Source organism: Alligator mississippiensis, chromosome 2, assembly GCF_030867095.1.
Source record: "Alligator mississippiensis isolate rAllMis1 chromosome 2, rAllMis1, whole genome shotgun sequence".
NCBI lineage: Eukaryota > Metazoa > Chordata > Crocodylia > Alligatoridae > Alligator > Alligator mississippiensis.
Window position 1 is genome coordinate 18864427 of NC_081825.1, and position 22788 is coordinate 18887214.

A 22788-nucleotide genomic window follows, 5' to 3' on the forward strand; every position below is an offset into this window, starting at 1 on the left:
AATTGGCTCTGTCAGTTTTTCTGTCTCTCTCTCCAGGTGCACAACAGATCCAGTCTATTTTGTCATTTGTATGTTGGGTTATGTCTGATTTCTCATATCTGTTGTACTTCAGATTGAAAAACATCTATAGGCAAACTGTCTTAAAAGGCAAAGAAACTGTTAGGTAGCTTACCCTAGAAAGAAGCTTGAAGGTTACAAGGCCTTTGGAGCACTGAAATGAAAAGCTAGTAGTACCTACAAATCCTGGGTATCTTAACATACCCACAAAAAGAGGGTGGATGTCTGATAGAGGATCCCAGTAAAATAGCTCATTTCTTGAGACACCTTGGAGGCTGTGGGTAATGGTTGGGAGGACACTAGTTCATGGGCTCCCTGTTTATAATCCTGGCATAGAAATCATTGCTTTTATAAACCAAACAGCAGGATCAAATGGTATTTTTCTGACACACCTGGCTTTTTAAAAAAATGTTTAAATACTTGTAACTTGTAAAACACAAGGATTTATACATAAACATCACTCTGGCTAGCACTACAGCACAGGTGGCCAACGTGCAGTATGTGCCTCGGTGTGTGGCATGCAGGGGATGGGGATAAGAGTGCCACTTGGGGGGCGGGCACATGCTTTATTTGTGCATGCCAGCCAAAGAGGTTGGCCCCCACTGCTCGGGAGCACTGATTCCAGAAGTCACAATGCTGAATGTAACAGAATGGAAAAGTGGGTGGGTTAATTTTTTTTTCTGATATTGGAACTTCCTTTAATTTATTGGATAACTGCATAAACACAACATAACTGGGGATTAACTAAATGCCCTGAATACAAAATAAGACCAAAGCTGGATGCTTTCTAGTGCTTGGGAAGTGCTGTTGAATATTCAAGATCTTGATATTAAATTGGATCCATTTTTATAAGTGAAAGAATAAAGTAAGCATTAAAAGAAACTATTTAACACTTTTTAAAAGACACTTAAGAAATCTGAAAGTAATGTGGCTGTGGGAGGGGGTTAAGTTTGCCTTGAATCTGTCTATGTATTTTAGATGGATTCAGTTTTGCTTTGAGCATTATTAGATTAAAATAGGGTGGCTTGTGTCTGGGAGTTTGTCTAAGTAAAGGAAATGGGAAGGAAAGGGTCATAGTACTAACACTAAGCACAGAAATGTGCTCAACTCTTTCTAGCTCTGCATTTGCTAACACATGGTAAACAATATTCCACACTTGGCTTCTCCTCCTTAATATTTATATTCTTGCCTCTGCACATATTGACCTCATTCTTGTCTATTTAAAACTATATGATTGCATAAAAAAGAAGATATGGTAAATGAGACAATGAAGAGGGTGCTATAAAATCCTTAAATTGGTAGAGAATTAATTATCAGTCTAGTGCAAAAAACCTGTTATGCCTTGCCTGTCTAGCTCACTTGTTTCAGGATCAGCTGAGCAAAGTAAATCAGATTGTCTTGTTTTCCTACTATGACTGTTTTTTAATTCTGAAATCGGTAAATTGACTGTATACAGCCTTACTTATTTTGGTGCCTAGACTTTCTGAACCCCTTTTTTTCTTTATACTTGCAGTAACCGATAATTTTGCAAGAGCCTTTTGGGGGTTTTACTTTTATTTAATTATTATTTTTGGAGAGTAGTCTCTTAAAAGTAGAGAAATTTACAGAAAAATCATGCCAAAGGGCTTTTTAAAGGCCATGCGCTGAGGAATATGCATGTATTCCTACATTTGTTTTTGCATTAATAGAATTTTCAGAAATAATTTTTAAATGCTGAGAGGTGTGTTTTGTTTTTTTCCTTCCCTTTATCCAAGTTCAGCCTTCTTACTTTTAGTGTAGCTGGAAAGCCAGGTCAGCTGTCAGCCCATTTAATTCTTTTTTTTGTTTTGTTTTTTTTAGAGGAGAATTCAGTCTCATCTGGGTATGGAACCTACATTACCACTTTTAGAGAACAGTGGTGCTTCTGTGTGTTGAAGCAAGCTATAGCTCCCTACTAACCTTAATTTTGTAGGGTGGAAATGTAATTGCAGGTGATTAATAAGGTATAGTGAATTGGTTTGGTTTTCTGATCTGCTGATGTTAAATACAATGAATCTGACATAAAATACTTAGTACAAAAAATGCTTTGATAAACAAGTCTAAAAAAGATCACATTAATATTTAGATAAGGTGCCTGAAAGGTATAAGAGAGATTCCCATGTGCTAATGTTTCTCCTGTCTCTTTGGAAATCTTTATGATTAAGTACACACATCAGAATTGTAGCATGCGTCTGAGAGTCTTACAGTCAGAAAGAATTGAGAAGCTAACGTTTGTCACACAAGCACGATTGTCTGTATTTATTCTTTCCCCATAAGTAACCCAGCAAAGAGTTTAACTGAAAAAATGAAATTTTAAAAACACAAACGTACAGGCTATGTGCACATATACAGGCTAACTTGAATCACTTTCTTTGCAGAGTTCTTGTGCTATAAATCTCATGTCAACCTGTAAAGAGAAACCCCTGTTTCCTCAATCTTCCCTTCTCCAAAACAGGCATATGTGCACATGGTCATCTATTAAACATCTGTTTTCTCCAAAAGGAAACTGCATTGTCCCACAAAATTGTTTCCTTTTTCTTATAAGTCCTTTGAGGTTGACTTGCATTAGTAGGTATATGCCTCCTTAAATCTTCTGGGATGAAGCAGTACAGAATTCAGTAGAAAATAGTGGACCATCATCAATAAGGTTTTGCTTATAGACAAGTATAAACCAAAATTCAGGGCTTGTTACTGCTCTAATTCTGACTTATGCATCAAATACTGCAGCTATTCATAGTAGATGTAAACTATTCTTGTTAATAGGGAAGGAGTGGTGAAGATTTATTTTTTTTCATAGAATTTTCCTCAAAGCTTGTCTGCCATTTGTCTAATTAAAAGATTATTCTAAATAGCCTTTGGTAACCTTGTAAACCAGAGGTTGGCCACCTTTAAAAATGGTGGGCTGCCTCTTGTGACCCAGCTTTTGCCAGTTCCCTCTGCCTCTGCAGGTTGCTGGTTCCCTCTGCAGTGCCCTCCTGGCCTACTCTGCTCTGGGCTCCCTTGCCACTGACCTCTGGCAATTTTTTCTAGTGGCGAAGGGGAGCCACAAATCTGGCAACACAGGGTGATGGAGGACGCTTCAACACAGAGCAGGTGCTCTGGACACGAGGGGATTGACAGCATGCGACAGAAGAATGCATAACAGAGAAGGTTGCTTCCCCCCCACTCCCCAACCACTGTACCATTGATCTCTGCTGCTGCAGGCTGTAGGTTTTCAGTCCCTGTTGTAAAGGGTTGTAAGGTGCCTACAAGATGCATTCCCCTCCCTCCCTCCTGGCCCATAAAACAACAAAACACTTAAAACATGGTGTCAATCTGCTCTTTCCTACAACAGTGTAAATCCGGAGTAACTTGAAAAAAAATGGTATAGCACTAATGGGTGTAAATGGGGGGAGGGGGGAAATCAGGCCTATTGATCTTAGTTACATAAAATCTCTTTTTTTTTTTTTTCTCTCTAGCTTGATCTAACTGCCAGTTATTAAACAGAAGGCAGGGAAGATGTGCACTTTATAGACTAAATCAATGATGCATAAGCTTTTCTGAGCCTGAGCTCACTTCATCAGATGTTGAGGCTCACAAAACCGTATGCATCTGTTTCAGTTTATCTGTAAGGTTCATCTCCACCCTGTTTTCTGCTCAACTCCCCCCTCCCCCCCCCCCCCCCCCAAATGTTAAGAAACGGCACATGTCAAGCAGAAGATTTTACAACTGAATCAAAATCAGGTACTTTGTTTGACTTAATGCCATATGCTTTGTCTAGACTAGAAAAAGGAATACAAAAAAGCAGTCGAGGCAATCACTTTCTTAATTTTCTTCAGCTGTTGTGTATTGGTTAAGTGAGCAACGTATAACGGTTAGTGTACACAAGGGGTTATAAGATTCTCTTCAGGAATTGAGCATGATTTTTTTGTCACTCAAATTACATAATTGAGGTCACTTATATAGGCACTGAATGATGTTCTAGAGAAAAATCGTGGCCCTTTAAAGTCAATAGCAAAATTCCCATGGAGTTCAGTAAGGCCAGAACCCTGCTCCATCCCCTCGGTTTCCAATGAAGAAGCTGTAGTGGAGGGAAAGGTGGGGGGAATCACTTACTGACTGCTCTGACAAGTATAAGGGCTGATTGTGCTTGTACTAATACACATGTTGCCACCTAACTTAAATACACCAATGAGAAACTCATTCTCTTTGCATTCAGTTAATTGTGCACAAAATATTCAGTAAATTACAAGACTGCAATCTTATGGATGCAGTCGCACTGAAGAAGAAACCTTACCATTTTTATAGTAAATCTTTTAAACCAAATTGTACATTGATTTTTAGTTTTGTTACTTCTTTATAAAAAATAGGAGTATACATGTGCAGGGCACTATTAGAGTAAAAGGACACAAAAGGAAAAGGCTGCCCATATCTATAGATCAGGCTTTTGTGCTGTTGTAAGTGGTTGTTACTCTGACTCTTGAACTGAACATTGGAAAGAAGTTAATTATACACAGTATATACTTTACTTAGGAGGCTGCTGATTTTCTTTACAATACTGTGCTCAGAAGGGAAACGCCAATAAGTAGGACACGTGCACTTAAAACAAAACCCTGTACTAGTTCGGCAGAGCATGGCTGTCTGGAAGCTTGCAATATGAACTATTTGCTTATTTTGCTATGTAGTATTTACCAGACACAATTAAGCTAGTACTGTCCTTAGCTTGGTTTAACCCCCTGCATTTCATACTGATTTGTAATTACAGATTTGCAAGTTATCCTGAGTTTAATTTTTAAAAAAATTGCAGATTAAAAGTACTAAAAAATTCTTCTGGATCCCTTGTGAATCCAAATCCTTCCTGCACCATAAGATATCACTTACGAACAAAACAAAACTGTCTATCCTGGGACTCTGTGGATGTTCTCTATGTTGTCAAGTCCTTAATAAATTATCCTCTCGAAGAACATTTTCATGGAGGGATTTTTTTTTCCTGTTGAATTCTTTTACTGCCCTTCAGCTCTCGAGGGTCACACCTACAGCAGGCAGATGCCTTTCTTCATTCTTCACACACTCCCATATATTTCCATCTTGTTTGGATAACTTTGTGGGGAGGGAGGAGAGGTGTTGAACTCATGGTGACTGTCTTGGGGCAGAATAAGAGCTAAAGGTGATGAGAACAGAAATATTACAAGGGGTTTGATAGCAGTGGATCTATTGTACAAGTTTCATTGGGTGTGGTTGCTGGACATGATTGTTAGGCCTACCTCCCAGAAAGGCACTCCCAGAATAAGTGTCTGCCCCTAGTAATGGCATGGGTGTTCTTTCATAGTGACAACCATAGTCGGGCAGTGGTAGTGAATAGGATATAGCTGTATATACACTCTTGTTCCTATACAGCATAATGGGGTTGGAGACGAGCTTTGTGACCTAGAGTTACTGGAGAGTTTACTTTGCGGATGTGGTTAAGGGTCATGCTTGGCTGAGTGTTTCATTAGGTCTGTGCAGCTTTTTTTTTTTGAAGTTCCCATTTGAAGCTTCTAGTTTCATATAATTATAGAATTATAAAACAGTTGTCATCTAGTCCAACCCCCTGCTTCAAGGCAGGCTCAGTCTTGCCTAAACTATTGCAGACAAATGTATGTTTAATCTGCACTTAAAAGCTTCTGGAGACGGAGGGTCTACAACCTTCCTAGGTAAAATGTTCCAGTGCTTAAGTACCCTTATCATGAGAGAGTTCAAAGCGTAGCAGCTGCATTCTTTAAATGACTACTGAAAAACGCAGTGCGCTGAAAATACAGAGGTCCTGGAGGAGGGAAGAATAAGTTGTGGCAGACAGTCCATCTTTAATAAGGTGCACAACGGGGATGAAATAAGCTTATGAACTGTACTATGGACAAAAAGTAAAAGCTAACATTTCAGATCTGTTGGGGTTTCACACAATGTTAATTTTAAAGAAACTGGGTTACAAGTGAACAGGGAATCCCCTTCTTTACGCTATGTAGTTTAATGCAAGATGGGTAGTTAATAAGATTAATATAGTGTCAGGTTTGCTCAATGTCTAAGGGCTCAGATATAGCAAAGCCCTGTTAAGTGGATACTGTAGTGCCACTTCATGCCCATCCTCTCTGGCCATGTGTATGAGTCTGCAGGTATTTGGTTGGTAGCATAAAAAGCCTCTTCCCCTTGTATACAGGTGTCCTGCAACAATACTAGATTGGAGAGTTTCTGTCTTGTGTGAGAGTCCCAGGAAAGGGTTAAAGTGGTATTTGCATTCATATAGACTGGTTGTGCAGTTGCCATACTTGAAGTGTTTGAGTCCATTCCTGCAGTTGGATATTCAGAGCTTGATTCTTCATGATGACGCTAATAATCATATCACACCAACAACTAGTCTGAGTGTCTGTACTAGTTTCTAGATTGAGATCAGCGTAGAAAAATTCAAATGCTTGTAACTAACATATTTGTGGTTAGAGATGATAATCGGCTAATGTTGCCCTGGCTTAAAGAAAAAGAAAAGGAAACTGGGGAAGGTGGGAGATTATTTGTTTTCACAAGAAGGTCCTGATGCAGCAGAAGTTAAGTTAGTCTTTAAGACATGCTGTGCAGCTCCTGCTCGCTCTCTCAGGTTGGGAAGGCTTGTTGGTGATGAGGGGCTTTTGTAGGGGAAACTAGTAATGGGATATTTTGTGGGTTTTTTCTCAAATGTGATTTTTCTTTTTAATTGTTAAAAGCAATTAGATTCGGTACCAGAAAGAAAAATCTAATAGCTCCTGGCTGTTTTGCTGAAAATTACCATTTTTGACTAGCTTGTAATGAGAGCATAATAGCTCATGGAAAAAAAAATTGAGTGCCAAACATTTCAGTGCTTGTGCTACTTAGCATTAATACATGAAAGGTTTAAGCTTTGTTAAAGTGTGTTAGATTATTTAAACCAGGATGGAAACTGTTTTGTTTTTCAGCAAACTCCAATACTGCCTTTCTCAAACTGCCACTTTTCAGCAAGATGGCTGCCACTAGCAATACACTCAAATTCCGTTTTCAACATAAAACTGTATGAAGCAGAGTATTTTCCAGCTCCTTTGAGATGAGGTACATCTCCCAATATCGACTGATTTGCTTTGCTCACAATTACAGACTTTCTTTTAACCCTTTAAATGCTGGCACTTTTGAAACTGCCAACAAAAATGTTTTTGCATCTTTTGAAATAGAGAAAAATCTTTAGTATAAGTGTAAAACAAAATATGCAGCATCCTAGTAGATTGATAGGATGCTTTAAAATTGTGCTATTACGTAGACAGAATATGTTTTTTGTATAGAGGCAATATACTTGGACTTGAAAGTTTAAAAAGTTCTGTTCTATTTAAAAAGTTAGCGTTACACAATAGCAAAGCAGTTGTGAAAAAGATTTAAAAACTGGGTAACTAATAATCTCAAAAACAAAAAAATAGTAAATAGGGTATTAGCACTGAATGGGGTCAGGCTTTTCAGAGATCAATAAAATGGCTTGATGCTAGTCAACACTTTAATGCTTAATAAATAAAATCATTTCTGGTAAATTTGCATTTGACACTAAGGTCAGTAGAAATGTAAATGAAGATAAGGAAGTAATTCAGAGCAGTCTGGATTGTTTGACAGGTTGTACTGTTCCAAGAAAACATATTTTAAAGCTAAATGCAATCTAACTGGAAAGGATTTTCTGGTCACTGGACAAGCAACTAAGCATGAGCTCCCAATGTGATACCATGACAGAAAGGCTATTGCAATCCTAAACTGTATGAGGGTGGTGAAGGTGCAGAGAACCCATACAATCTATTTGAGAACTAGAGACAATGTCTTGGGGATTTAAGAAGCTTAGTCTGTTTAGCTTATCAAAAATAAGACTGAAAGAACTTGGTTACTGCATACCAGCACTGGGAGAAATTGTTGGGTACTAGAGTGCTCTTGTACTCTAGAGAGATAGGCATAGCAAAAATCAATAGCTGGAAGCTGAAGGTAGACAAACTCTTAATGGAAATAAAGCAGGCTAGGGCTAGGTACAGACATTCAAAAAGCCTGAGGCAGAATCAGTCTAAGTTATGTGATTTTTCTGTAAGCAGTGTAGTTTAGATTGATAGCAAACAGAACACACATCCGCTCTTTGGGGGTCGGTGGGATGGGACGGGACAGGGAGGATACAAATCTTAGACTGTGTTCCACCATTTTTAATCCAGTCTGCATGCTGAACTTCTGTTCTGTTATGGGTATAGACTGGTTTCCACCTATACTGGTAAAAGTGTAATGTCTGTCTCTGGCCAAAGGAAGTAGTGGATTTTCTTGATGTCTTCAATCCAAGAACTCTGGAATGTATACTTTAAATACAAATCGAGTGGAATACAGGAGTGAAACTGGGTAGAATTATATAGCCTCTGAGATATGAGTGGTAAGACTAGGTCACTTAACGGCTTCTTTTGGTCTTAAACTCAATGAATAAGTGAAAATTACCTCCCCCCCCCTTTTTTTTTTTAATCCATTCATTTTAAATTTCCATAACTGGGGTTTTTGGACTTCAGTTTCTTGAAATTCCCTGTTCAAACAATAGCCTCCTGATATCTGTTAATCAGGTTGCGCTTCGTTTAACTACTCAAAAGTTAACGTGAGCATATTCAAACACCTTTCTCCCCTACTGTCATCCACTGGCTTTTCTGTCCATTGCTGTATTTGGCTCAGAGATTTTTTTTGTGTACTTCTGTCATTTTAAATAAGCTCTTTTCTGTCTACCAGGTTTCTTTCTACCTTTAGCAACCCCTATTCTATGAAACTAAATGTAGTTTTAAATAACACAGAAGCTCAGGATTCGTAGGCTGAACGATGTGCACCTCTGAATTCACAATTTTAGCTTGCTGTGATTTAGGGCCTAAATGGGATGAGTTTCCAGACTATAAGAATAAACTATTTCGTGATTTTAGTAGTCCCCTGTAAAAGTAATACTTTTCAAACTTGTAGAACTTGCAAACGGATGCACTTAAGATATTTCCATCAGTGTAGACAGAATAATATTATGGTTTTTCATAAATTTTAAATCCATTAATTTTATGGATTTCCCTTAAGAGACTTGAACTGGGTGTTGAGATGCATGCTGCTGGTTAGGGGGACAAGTATCTATGGTCTTCAGTTTCAAATTAAGTGTTGAGCTAAAGTGGGATTGAAATCCAGGCTCCGTAATACTTTCGTTGTAGAGATCTCCAAGGACTTTTATGCACATTTAGGCTGCACTGTTATTTTGGTTTGGCATCTAGATTTTTTTTATGTCTCTCTTAACAGGAGAATTTTGCAATCTTTGTTTAATTAGAACTTACTGCCTCATCCTCCTTGTGGATTTCATTGCTTGTTAGAGTTCCACAGCGGGGAATATGCAGAGGCTACCTTGGGAAAAGAAATTACCTCCCAGTGTTGTCCCTGGCGAGTTGCCCAGCATTTCACTTGTGTGTTCCTAAGACTGAATCAAGGCAGTTGGGGATGCTGTACCCTGTTACTGGCTAGATCTGAAGTTTGCTCTGTTTTTGCAGTCCCAGTAATATGCTGACATCATTCTTCAAAGAAGTACAGTCATGGAAGTATGTCTCTGTTTCATACGCAACCCATCCATTTTTGGTCATGGGATACACAACATATTGGCCATCAGCTAATTGCAGTAGAGTGCTGGGTCTAAAATAAAATGTCATACGGAAATATTGTGAGGTTTTATTTATATGATTTGTTTAATTTGTAAAAACAATGATTGTATAGTTCTTTTTACAGGGTTTCCACAAGCACATACCTGTAGCTCTAACTAAAACTTATTAGAGGTGGAAAGGCAAGTAAACATCAGAAAATCTTAGTTTAGATCTGCATCTCTATGCTTCCTTTACAGTGTTGGTCCCTATGTATATGCCATGTTATCTAATGTATGCATTTAATCTTTAGGTCTCAGATGGTCAAGGAGATGAGCGGTCGGAGTCTCCCTATGAAAGTGCAGATGAGACTCAGACAGAAGTATCTATATCATCTAAAAAATCTGAGCGAGGAGCTGCAGCAAAAAAAGAATATGTATGTCAGGTGAGAGAATAGTTGGAGCTGTTGTTCATTGCTCCCAGATTCATTCCTGAGATGCTTGTAGAAGATAAAGTTGTTTAGGTAGGCTTAGTCCAAGCCTGAGTTATTTTACATCTCTCAAGGAAGGAATGGTGTAGTGATTGAAGACAGCAGTTTAAATTTGTGTCGTTTCTTGGACCTGAAGTGGATCCACTTAGCCATGCTGCTTTTTAGGTAGCAGATCTGTAAAATGAATGCAGTCCCTCCCTCAAACAAATGCTGAGAGGTAACTAATGCTTTATAGTTAAATCGGTGAAGCAAAGATTGTCTCCACTATTTGTAAAATGGCAGTGGCTAACAGTGAGGTGGCCCTGCTCCTGATTTGCAGCCTCTGGATATTATCATAATGCAAATAAATAGCAATGCTTGCAGTAGTAATGGTGTTCATATGGTTTCTTTGTTTTAAAATTAATTGTAGCTTAGGAAATGAAGTAATGCTATACGTTTGTATGTAATGGATCAAACAAGAAAATTCTCCCCAGCTCCTTGCAAATAGTGCACCTGAGATTAGATTTATTTTAACATGCTGGTTAATCACTGAACAAATGGTGCTCCATTGGAATCTGACTATTGTTAGCTGTGCACATGCTAATTCTGACAATTTAGGCATGAGGGCTGCTTACAGATGTGGGAACCACACTCTGCCCCAAAGCTTTACTTTCAGTGCAGCGCATGCCCAGAAGAGACATCATATTAGTTTGACCCAGCTCACCCAACATCTATATAGATCACATGCTTCAGCAGGGCTTTTTGGCATTTTTATTTGATAGCTGATTGGATCAGCTATTAGATAAAAACACCAAAAAGCCCAACTCAAGCCTGATCTATACAGACATGGGGGAGCCAGGTCAAACTGACACGCTTCCTCTTTCAGTAAAGTGCTGGATTTTTTTTCACATCTGCCAGTGGCCAAAATGTCCTTTCCCTAACTAAGGGAGAGAAAAGAATGCTTTTTATTTCATCCTATTATGGTAATTTAAGATAAAAGAGAACTTGTGTAAAATATTTTTGTTAATATTGGTCTACCTCATTTAACCTTGTACGTACTGTTTCTTGTATCATACGGGCATGTCTCTGGTTTATTTGGAAATAAAGTGATCTTTTGATACTTGTAGAATGATGTTGCTTTCCTTTGCATGTAAAGCTGTTTGATTTTAAGAGTAATAAAATGGTATGTGAGGGGAGAGGTTTATGAGAGAAGGAATGGAGAAAGTCATTTCTCCCACACGCATATATTTTTCTTTAACACTCAATACTTTTCTGTTGGAAAAGCTGTGTGAAAAAACAGGTGATCTCCTGCTTTGCGAAGGAATATGTTTTGGAGCATTTCATGTAAGCTGCCTCGGGCTGTCTGGGAGACCAGCAGGAAAGTTCATCTGTAGTGAATGTACATCAGGCAAGTATTGTTTCTTTGAATTAAAACAAAACACTGTATTGAGATTTTTTTTTTTTGTCCTAGCCAATCCTGTTAGGTCAGAGTACGTATTTCTGAATACCTACCATTCTTCTGATGTCATGCAGCATGAGAACGCATGTTTTTCTACCTTAATGTATAAGTTTTGAGAAATCCAGGTGTCAGGTTTTTCTCATCAAAGACCTCTTGCACTAGGAACTGGTTTACTCTATGCGTAGTAGTTGTAATATGTCCAGGATATTTGTCATGTTTAATCATGGAAGATTCAAAAACTGTCACAGATTCAAGAAATCCTCAAATTAAGTGAAAGCGGTAGGGAAAAGAATTCTTTCACTTTTTTTTCCCCTTCTCCCTCTCTCTAGTTTCTGCCTCCAGTGTCTTTTTTTCAGTCCACTTATTTCCGTAAGAAATTTGCTTGTAGCCTGTAGCTATTAGTCTCCATTGCTTCTGATCTTGTAACAAACTACTATACAGTAGTGGTGATACTTCAGTGTGACAGAAAAGATATTGAGCACCTGTTGACATTCTCAGGCAGCAAACCTGCAGAACTTTGTTACGGAAATGCTGTGTTCCAAGATAATGGAAGTTCTCGTGGGCTCTTAGTCAGGTGGGCCAGCAAGAAACTTAGCAAACTTTCTCACGGAGTTTGTGCATCTATCTGAAGTTCTGCAGGATCACAGCCTAAGCTACTGATTTACTGTTAGAGAGAGGCTTTTACCAAGTCAGTGATCATACGAAGATTTGATTATTAAACATTATATTGCATTGGGATTGTATCTGGCATGTTTTAGGCCAGATTGGTTAGAAGATCTTTGATACCAAAAATTGTAAGTCAAAATATGGCTTAAGCACAGAAGCTAGAATGAAAATGTCATGAATTATTTTTATTGTTTTTATCATTAGGTGTGCACACCTGTTTTGTTTGTAAGGAGAGAAAGGCAGATGTGAAACGATGTATTGTATCCCACTGCGGAAAATTCTACCATGAAGCATGTGTAAAAAAATTTCATCTTACTGTGTTTGAGAACAGAGGTTTTCGATGTCCTCTCCACAGTTGCTTGAGCTGTCATGTTACTAACCCCTCAAATCCAAGAGTGTCAAAAGGTATTGCTAAGCTGTTAGACATCTAAGGAAAAAAGTTTTAAGCTGCATTTGTTAAGCTACAGCTTAGTATTGCAGAATATAAGGAATAAAATACACCTCTGCTAATTCAGCTATTTGCCTTGCTCTGTCCATTATACTTCTTTAGTAGGAGGGTTCTAGTTGTAATGAAAGGGGCTTTTTTTACTGAAGCCTGAGTTTGTTCATTATATGGTGGTTCTTAATATTTATAACTTTTTAAACACTGAGTGAAAATCCATGTGGCTTTTTAATTTTTATTCTTATATAGATAATATAATTGCATTCCCATATTTCTGAGCACTTGCCAGTTACTAAAAAAGCAAACACCCCCCCCACCCCCCCACAACTTGATGCAACATGCTTTGAAGGTGGAAAAAAACAGGATTCTTTGAAAAATGTCGACATGAGAAGTTTTTATATGCTTGGTTTTCTGTACTTTTTTTGGTTCCTTCCTAATTCAGAACCACTCAAGGAGGAATGCTTTGCCCAAATTAGAAAAGTGATTGAAGAAGAATTAAATGGGCTGAAAATAGCAAGACACAATGTGCTGCTTTTGTTACCGTTTCATGCCCTGTTCTTTCCACACTTTAGTCCCATTCATAGCAATTGAACCATTCATACAAAATAAGTAATTATTTAAGAGTAGCAAAATCTGGTCCTTTAGCATGTGTAGATTGCCAGTTGCAGTTATGCAGACGTGCACACAATAGTATGTTACCTGGAAAATTGTTTAGAGTAAATGCATAATTATCCATCAGCATTAGAGGGGATTTTTTTAGGTTTTTTTCTAATTATACTAGCAACAGTGCAGTACAGAACTGTTACCAGTAATTACACGTGGTATCTTTCTAATGAAACTAAATATCAAATGTAGGTATGACAAATAAAGAAGAGGATGATAGGCAAGTTTATCTATATATGTCTATAAAACTTAAGTAGTGCATTGAAGCTCTATTTGTACTTATTTGTATGTATACCTAATTTTCTAACAATTGAACGCATATTGATTGATAAGCAGAGTTGCAGAAGGCTTTCCTGTACTGTTATAAATATATGAAGATCAATACAATTAAATCTCATTTTTAGCAAAAAAACCTGCTAATTAATTATTTTGGCTGAATTCAAATGCACCTGTTTTGAAGCTGTAATAGCTGATACACTGTCTATATGTCAGCAGTGTTATAGAGTATTAAAATGCATTGTTTGGATTAAATTTGCAGAGCAATCTGAAAGATAAATACTAAAGTATTGTGCTTTTGCTAGGCAAAATGATACGGTGTGTTCGCTGCCCTGTGGCTTACCACGCTGGAGACATTTGCATTGCTGCAGGCTGTGCTGTGATCGCTTCCAACAGCATTGTGTGTACCAATCATTTCACAGCCATGAAAGGAAAAAGTCATCATGCGCATGTCAATGTGAGCTGGTGCTTTGTGTGCTCAAAAGGTAACTTGATGGAAAGCTCTTTATTACTTTGCTGTAAGCCTCATCAACATTTAAATGTGTCTTTTTTTTTTCTGTTTCACCTGGATTTCAGTAAGATCTCTAAATAAAAATGCCAAAGACATGCAGAGTCACTTCAGGTTTCATCAGATTTGTTGAAGATATTAAAGTATCTGGTGATTAAGCAGACATTTATTTTAAAAGAATGTCTTTCCTTATAATTCTTCTGCCTATCCTACATCTGATTTAATTGCGAGCCAGGGAGGCATAATGAGAACTAATTATGTTCCTTCCCCTGTGTTCAACATACTGAAGCCTTTTGTATTTACTTTCTGTTAATATATATGTAAAAATATAAATATTTTAAGAGATGCTTTTGGCTTAGTTGGAAAACAGCAAATTAAGCCAGTATTAGTTATTGCTGATATGCTTCTAATTAATGGTTTTTTGCTTTTACATTCCGCAGTAAATTTTATTACTTATTGAACACAGCCCTGTGCGCAGAGCTGATTAGAACATAGAGAGACAAACTACCTGACCTGCTGACAAATTAAACACACATTGTAGAAGCTTATTAAGCCACAGCTTGCTTAACTTCCTACTTGATAATTCATGCACACAAAACAGTGATCTCATTCCTCTGCTCAACAAAGATTTAATGAAAAAATTCTGTGGAGGCTCGTTTTTATTAAAATTTCACATCCTGTGAAGCATTAGCATAAATTAAACTACAGTTGTTAAACTAAAACGAACCAATTACAATTTGTGATGCATTATCCTGGCTGTTTTGATTGTTGGTTCACTTGCTAATTTGTATAATATAGTAATCTGAGTCTTCCAGTCAATGAAATTAGTTAGATTTGTCTTTGGTTTTTACATACAAATGAGTGATAGGTCTTTGTTACCAATCAGTATGTTTTAACTAGTTTGAAGACTGCATTTATAGTTACATATTATAGAGATTTAAATCACACTGAAATGCTAAATTCCTCCCCCCTTCTAACTTTGTCTTCTTTGTGCAGGAGGTAGCTTGTTGTGCTGCGAGTCATGTCCTGCAGCATTTCACCCAGACTGTTTAAACATTGAAATGCCAGATGGTAGCTGGTACTGCAATGACTGCAGGGCAGGGAAGAAACTCCGTTTCCAGGATATCATTTGGGTCAAGCTAGGAAATTACAGGTCTGATGAATGCACTTGTAGCTCTTATATATGGGCTGGATATAACTGGAAGAAAATTAATTTGTGCGTAGAAATGTTTGGAGGTTGCTCCCCTATGCAACACCCTCAGTTTCAGAGATATGTTCAAATAGTTGTGTGTATAATTTTTGTAATTGATTACATTTGTTTCTTTTTCTGCCTGAGGGATTAGCCATTCAGGTGTCAGCCTTTTAAACTCCACTGGGACATTGGCAGAACTGATATATGAGTGGTGCCACACTGGAAGGTGACACCATTCTTGTGTAGTGTAGACAGTCATAGTCATGTATGGTTGTCCACAGACAGAACCTGGTTTTGCTAGCCAGATGCAGGAGGGGCTGTGTAGCCTGATTCCTTCTTCTGGTTTTCAATTTTCCATTAAGTCAGTCAGTTTCTGCCCATTGCCTGGAACTATTATAATTTTGGAATTGGTTGCATGCAGTGTCCAAAAGTAATTGCTGTATAGGGAGACAGAGAGAGATGTACCATCAAGCAAATGTGAGGCCTCACCTTGCTTATCCAAATTCTTTTTCTTGTTTAATGAGTTTAAAAAATGGTAGGTTTAAAGCTGTTCTACTGTTTTGTGTTGTCTGGTGACTTGCTTTCTTAAATCTGATTCTAAGCAGCACTCCATCTACAATGTTCAGTCGTCGTTGTTGATTACTGTTGCTAAACTGTCCTGTGAAGAAAGGATTTGACTAAACTGCTGTATTTATTTGTGCTCCTATGATAGATGGTGGCCTGCAGAAGTTTGCCATCCAAAAAATGTCCCCCCAAATATCCAGAAAATGAAGCATGAAATTGGAGAGTTTCCTGTGTTTTTCTTTGGTTCTAAGGATTATTACTGGACGCATCAAGCTCGTGTATTTCCATATATGGAGGGAGACAGGGGGAGTAGATACCAAGGAATTAAAGGAATTGGAAAAGTCTTCAAAAATGGTACAACAAAGCAAAAATAATGTGTGTGCGCGCGTGCTTTGATTTCTAAAGATACTGTACTTGAGCCCGGAACTACTTTATGTAATCTTGTCTTGCAATCTAAAAGAGGAAAAAACGGTTTTGTGATTCAGAATATGAGTCGCTACCGTTAGTTTGGATTGAATATTTGGGTTTCATTACTTCTAGCAGCATATAGGGTAAGCTAGTGATGTCCAACCTTTGGGCCCTATTTACCAAATGAGCAGTGCAGGGTCAGTCAGCAGGCCAGACTGAGTCCATGGGGCTGGGAGGTGCACTGGCTTGGGCCAGCTAGATCCTGCTGAAGTGCCATGTCATGTGGCCCATGGGGCTTGCACATTTGGCATTAATTGCTACCATTTTCCACTGCCAAATTTCTGGAGCTTTGGGGAGCCCCATGGGTTGCATCACACAGCTCTCCAGGCTGGGGGTTGAGCATTCCTGGTCTAAGCAATATGTTGGTATTTTTGCCTGTCTGGAAAACAATCAATGAGCGTAAATACTAGTCATGTTATAAGAGCTGTAAAGGAATTTAGTTAGTCAATTGACATCTCTATTATCGAGATGTGTAAACCAAGTAGAAGGAAAGTGAAGGGACAAGAGGGGGGGAGTGTTACTGGGTTGCAGGGAATAATCTTTCTCTAGGTCCTAACAATGCAAGTGTTTTGTTTTTCCAGCTTTGCAAGAGGCTGAAGCTAGATTTCGAGAAATAAAACTTCAGCGAGAAGCCAAAGAAACCCAGGAAAATGAACGTAAACCACCACCGTACAAACACATAAAGGTAAGGACAGGTGTCTTGTAAGCCACTCACTTCAGCAAGTTCTCTGCTTCAGGGAATTCAGTCTCAGTTGGCCAGTTTATCATAAACTGGATGCAGATCTAACCTTCTTCTGCAATGGAGGGAAAATAAATTTTAGCTCATCTTTGGCAGAGTGTTGCTGGAAGGCTTCACAGGAGAAGAATGTGTTCGCGTAATGATATGAATTAAATCCAGGCCTTTGATTGACATGCTGTGAAACGGAAGTGGTTCCTGGGCAGGCTAAATAGTTCAGCCAGCACACAATGATTTTAAAGCATTTTGCATAGATTCCAGGGATCAGGTTGAGCTAGGGAGAGATGAAAAAGAAGACAGTTGCACTAGTGGCAAGAGAATAGAAAGAACACCCAGAAGAATTTTCATGGTGCTAAATGGAAAATTACTTCTAAAAATCTTGAGGAAGCTGCAGGATTTAATAAGAATCATGAAACAGAAAAAGGGTCTGCCACTGAGGTTACAAGAATCAGAGTGTATAATGTCATTTTTTTAAATTAGAGGAAGGAAGAGAAGAAAGCTATTTTCCTTTTTTTTTTTTAGTACTTCATCGTGTTGAGATTGAGGTGATAGCAGGAAGATAATAACCTATGATGGATTCACTTGAAAAATCAGGCTGTTTTAGAATAATACTTGGTCTATTTTTATGTATGATTCAGGTGAATAAACCTTGTGGTAAGGTTCAGATTTACACTGCTGATATTTTTGAGATTCCCAAATGCAACTGCAAACCCACAGATGAAAACCCTTGTGGCTTTGATTCTGAATGCCTAAACCGGATGCTGATGTATGAATGTCACCCACAAGTTTGTCCAGCTGGAGAACGCTGCCAGAATCAGTGCTTTACCAAACGTCAGTACCCTGAAACAAAGATAATCAAAACGGATGGCAAAGGTTGGGGTTTGGTTGCCAAGAGAGACATAAAAAAGGTATGGATTATAGCCCTTTCTAGTTCCACATTATGGCATTCATTCCTTTTAGGGATTAAGATTCAAATCTGTCTTTTGTGTAAGTGCAGTGTAATTTTGAAATAGTATTTGCCCAACTGTGACTCTCTCTCTCTCTAATGAAGTGGAGCTCTTAATTCCCCCCTCCCTGCCCCCTCCTACCCGTATCCCTCCAAAGAAAGAGTTGTTAACCTGTGGCACTGTTAGGTTGGGTTTATTTCTTTACTAGCAATGCTCTTCTGTCCTTCAGGGAGAGTTTGTGAACGAGTATGTTGGTGAACTAATTGATGAAGAGGAGTGTATGGCAAGAATCAAATACGCACATGAAAATGACATCACTCACTTCTATATGCTCACTATTGATAAGGTACAATATTTTAATATTTTTCTTGTCATGTAATAATGTGTTTATTATTTAATAATACATTCTGATAAACATTTGACTTGCTTTCTTGTGGAAAAACGGTGCAGTAACTGATAGGTCCAAAGACTAAACTGTCTGATCTGCTTTGGTTTATCATCTGTTCACAGTGTTTTTCACTCTCTGTGACTTCTGCATTTCAACACTTATCTACAAGGTGATAAGCATGTCAGAAACACCTATGGTAGAATCGTGCAGATTGCAGTTGGCTGCACTTGGCTGTCTGTCGTCAAGTACAACAAAGATAAGCATATACCTGATTAAAATAGTGGGGAAAATATACACTTATTTGATATAGCAAGGAGACAGTTGGAGTACACACAAAACAATAGCACCACTATTAACAGACCACTTTTATTAAAAAATGAAATGGCTTGGTGGGAAATTGTAATCTTGAGAGCGTGTCAGTATTCTGTCCTTTAAATCTGTGTTTTGAGCCATCTTCATTTCTTTGTTTGTTCACAGCAAAGTTTAGATCTGCAAAAATGACCCCATGCTCCTTTTTGTAGAAGCTTTTCCCTAGTGTTGCCGACTATAAATGCTCAGTCCTCACCGTCTTCACAATGCATACGAGGATAGCATTCTGTGTCCTTGCAGCTGCTGTCACTATTTCTCCTGTTAGCATTGTAAAAGGAATAGGTCATTGCCTGATGGAGATCCTGCCATGACCAACCAAGTAATTCAGTAAAGGATGAGAAAACACTAATACAGTATGTTAAATAGCAGTCCTGGGGCTCTGGAACTTGTAGCTGGTAGCTGACAACCTCTGGTCAGTAAGGGTCAGGTTTTTTTAAATAAGTCTGCTCCTTTGTGTGCCTTGTTTGTGCATGTAAATGACCATTAAGCCTGTATGGCCATCTGCCAACAGAGTTACTTGATTTCCAGGCACATAGTCATAGTAATTGCACATGTGCAATGTCAACTCACCCTAAATTCAAGAAGAAACTTTAGTAAGGTAATTAAAACACGTTCTGCTTGTAATATGTTGCTTTTAGAATAACCACTGCATGCCACAAACTCTAAATAGTTTTGCTTTCCAGTTCAGCAGAATGCAGCATCAGTTATTCATCCAAGGTCCAACCCCCTAAACATTAACTGTAAATCTGTTATTTGTCCCCAAAGTTACTGTCTTTTCCCTCAGACACACAGTGGTGTTGTTTTTCATGGAGATATGGAGAGGGCTGCTAAACAGCTGGTCAAAGAATCAAATCAAAACTGAGAGCTATTTTCAAGATTTTATTTTTTTATTATGTTTTCTGGCTTTGAAGGTGGAAAGAGGTTAAAAGGCAGTTGCATGTAGGGTTGGACTTTCTTAAAGACTACTTACTAAAAACTTATTTGGGTTTACACAAGGATAAGCTAAAAAAACCAGCAAGGAATTTGTAATGCCTGCAAGTCAATAGCAAATTGACCAATGCCATTTAATGTGTTACTTATCAAAATAAATATAATAAGGTTTCAGATACAGGAAAACTGATTCATTTAGGTTTTATTATTTTTAGGGTATTTTTCTTTTGTTTTCTGAACCACTTGCTCACAAGAAAGCTTATCCTGCCATGTGGCTGTGATAAATACTGTGGAAGCGTGAGCTAGATCATGGTATTGCTTTGGGAGCGTCCATTCCAGTTCATATGAGGCGCTACAGTTTTCAATACAACAAGTAAAATGGAGGTACTTATATATTGCTGACTGACAAGAATGTCCATGTCTTTACATGTTCATATGCAATTCTGGAAATTACGTATTTTCACGAGAGGAAAAAAAATCATTCTCTTACTATTTTAATTTTCAGGATCGTATTATTGATGCTGGTCCCAAAGGAAACTATTCTCGTTTTATGAATCACAGCTGCCAACCAAATTGTGAGACTCTAAAATGGACAGTAAATGGAGATACACGCGTAGGCCTGTTTGCTGTGTGTGATATTCCTGCAGGTATGTGAATGTCTGGGGTTTTTAATATGAAATGTTAAACCTGTTGCCTGTCTGCATCAGATAAAAATCAGTGCAGGCCAGTTCTGGTGTGATTTAACTGATTACTTTTGGCACAAAGTTCCCCGTGGAACTCAGTGCATTCTCTCTTCATAGAGAGGAGAATACCAAGTTTTTCTTTTTCTCCAGTAAATGTTTTCTTACTATTGAGCCTTAGACAAACCTTGAAATGGCTGCTTTTTGTTCATCTGATGGAAGATCCTAGAGTTACTACCTATATTGAGTTCCTTTTCAGTACAGCAAAATATGGTTCTTCAAAGAATTTAAAACATATTTAAGACTAGGTGTAGTGAATGGGCATGCCAGGTAATTGCAGGGAGCAGGTAAAGGAGAACAGAGGAAACAGTATATTAAAAGAAATGTTTTTTTCTCAGCCCTGTGCATATAGAAGATTTTAAGTTAATTATGTAAAAACATATTTGACATAAGAGAAAAATGAAAAGCCTCTGCTGGATATGTACCTAATAATGATCAGTGCTTGTAAAGGATGGAGAGACCAAAGTAAAAATACTAATCGCAGAGCAAGTGCTAAAATGGGCAAAGCAGAATAGAATACTTATTTGTGGATTAGTGCTGATTGTGGATAGTCCTTACCTTGTACTTTGTTTAATAAAGGGATATGGTAAACAGTCTTATCTCTTACTCAGGGACAGAGCTGACTTTCAACTACAATCTCGACTGTCTGGGCAATGAAAAAACTGTCTGTAAATGTGGTGCCCCAAACTGCAGTGGATTTCTTGGGGACAGACCAAAGGTATGTAAAATATAGCCTGAATTTAAAAGTACCCTTCAAAACTAAAAATCCTGTAGCTATTAAGAGAAAAAAGTTACAGGTTTTGTTGTTTTTGGGGGGGGTTTTGAGTGTTAGTGAAAAATTATAATACCTGTAGGAAAACTTCAGTAAATAAAGCAACATGTTCTGAAAATTATCAAACTTCTCTGACATTACAGAAATGTTACTGTTAAGGGTGAAAGATGCATCATGTATTGCTGCAATTATTCTGGGAGGGGAGAGGGGACATTGAGGCCCTTGGCAGACGTGCAGTTAAAGGCACAATGGTATTCGCATGTTCCCCACAATCGTGCTTCCTGCCATGCCACACATGAATGACAGGAGGCATGACTGTGAGATCAAAATCCTGCTCAGTGCAAACAATTATGATGTCATAGGGATAACGGAGACCTGGTGGGACTCCACCCATGACTGGACCACGGGGATAGATGGCTATACCCTGTACAGGAGGGATCGTGTAGAGAAAAGGGGTGGGGGTGTAGCTCTCTATGTTAAGGAAAGCTATGCATCCCTGCAAGCCGATATTGGCGACCAGGGTGGACGGCTGGAGACCCTCTGGGTTAAAATCCGTGGGGAACACGGCACAGGGGACACAATGGTGGGAGTCTATTACAGACCTCCCACCCAAAGTCCTGAGCTTGACCAGGAGTTTGCCCAGGAACTGGCTGAGGCAGCTTGCTTCAGGACCATGGTTGTCATGGGTGACTTCAATTACCCAGACATCTTGTGGGAGGATCGCTCAGCAAAATCTGAGCGGTCACAGAGCTTCCTCTCGTGCGTGGATGACCTCTACCTGACTCAAGAAGTCTATGGGACAACAAGAGGCAAAGCGCTGCTCGACCTGGTGCTGGCTACTGGGGAGGACCTAGTCGGCGACCTAGTGATCGATGGGAAGCTGGGTGACAGCGACCACGAGCTGATCACCTTCACCATCCGCCAAAAAGCTGGCAAGTCAGTCAGCAACACGCAAGTCCTTGACTTCAGGAAAGCCGACTTTGACAAGCTCAGGAGGTTTGTCAGTGAGGCCCTAACGGACTGTGACCACAGGGAGAGGGGAGTTCAAGAAGAGTGGTTGCTCCTCAAGGGAGCGATCCTCAATGCCCAAACTAAGTCTATTCCATCTCGGAGGAAAGGCAGCAAGAGGGCACAGCAGCCCCCCTGGCTCTCCAGGGACCTAGCAGGCCACCTGAGGCTAAAAAGAAAGGCCTACAAAGGATGGAGGATGGGAGTCACCTCCAAGGAGGATTATTCTGCACTGGTCCGGTCCTGTAGGGAGCTGACCAGGGGAAAGCCAAGGCTGCAACTGAACTCCAGCTAGCTTTGAGCATCAAGGACAATAAAAAGTCCTTTTTCAGATACGTGGGGATCCGGAGGAAAAGCAGGGGCAACGTTGGACCCCTGCTGAACCAGATAGGGCAACTGACACCTGACGCCCAGGAAAAAGCTAACCTATTAAATAGGTACTTTGCGTCGGTCTTTCATCAGCCCCATGGGACGCCCATGCCTGCTACAGGGCCGGGAAGTCCGGGTG

General features: G+C 39.0%; 1 protein-coding gene across 7 annotated transcripts in view; it reads left to right on the top strand.

The window, feature by feature from the left end:
• Positions 1–22788, top strand: part of NSD2 (nuclear receptor binding SET domain protein 2) — a 112857-nt gene that overhangs the window by 79712 nt on the left and 10357 nt on the right. For 4 of the 7 annotated variants that reach the window (XM_059721487.1, XM_059721488.1, XM_059721489.1 and 1 more), the window contains exons 11-21: positions 9997–10128; positions 11437–11560; positions 12482–12682; positions 13964–14143; positions 15163–15319; positions 16071–16276; positions 16972–17075; positions 17765–18034; positions 18303–18419; positions 20266–20407; positions 21112–21218. In XM_059721487.1, the coding sequence (XP_059577470.1) occupies positions 9997–10128; positions 11437–11560; positions 12482–12682; positions 13964–14143; positions 15163–15319; positions 16071–16276; positions 16972–17075; positions 17765–18034; positions 18303–18419; positions 20266–20407; positions 21112–21218 (1740 nt within the window). The other 3 variants (XR_009459684.1, XM_059721490.1, XM_019478769.2) reach the window with 3 other exon arrangements.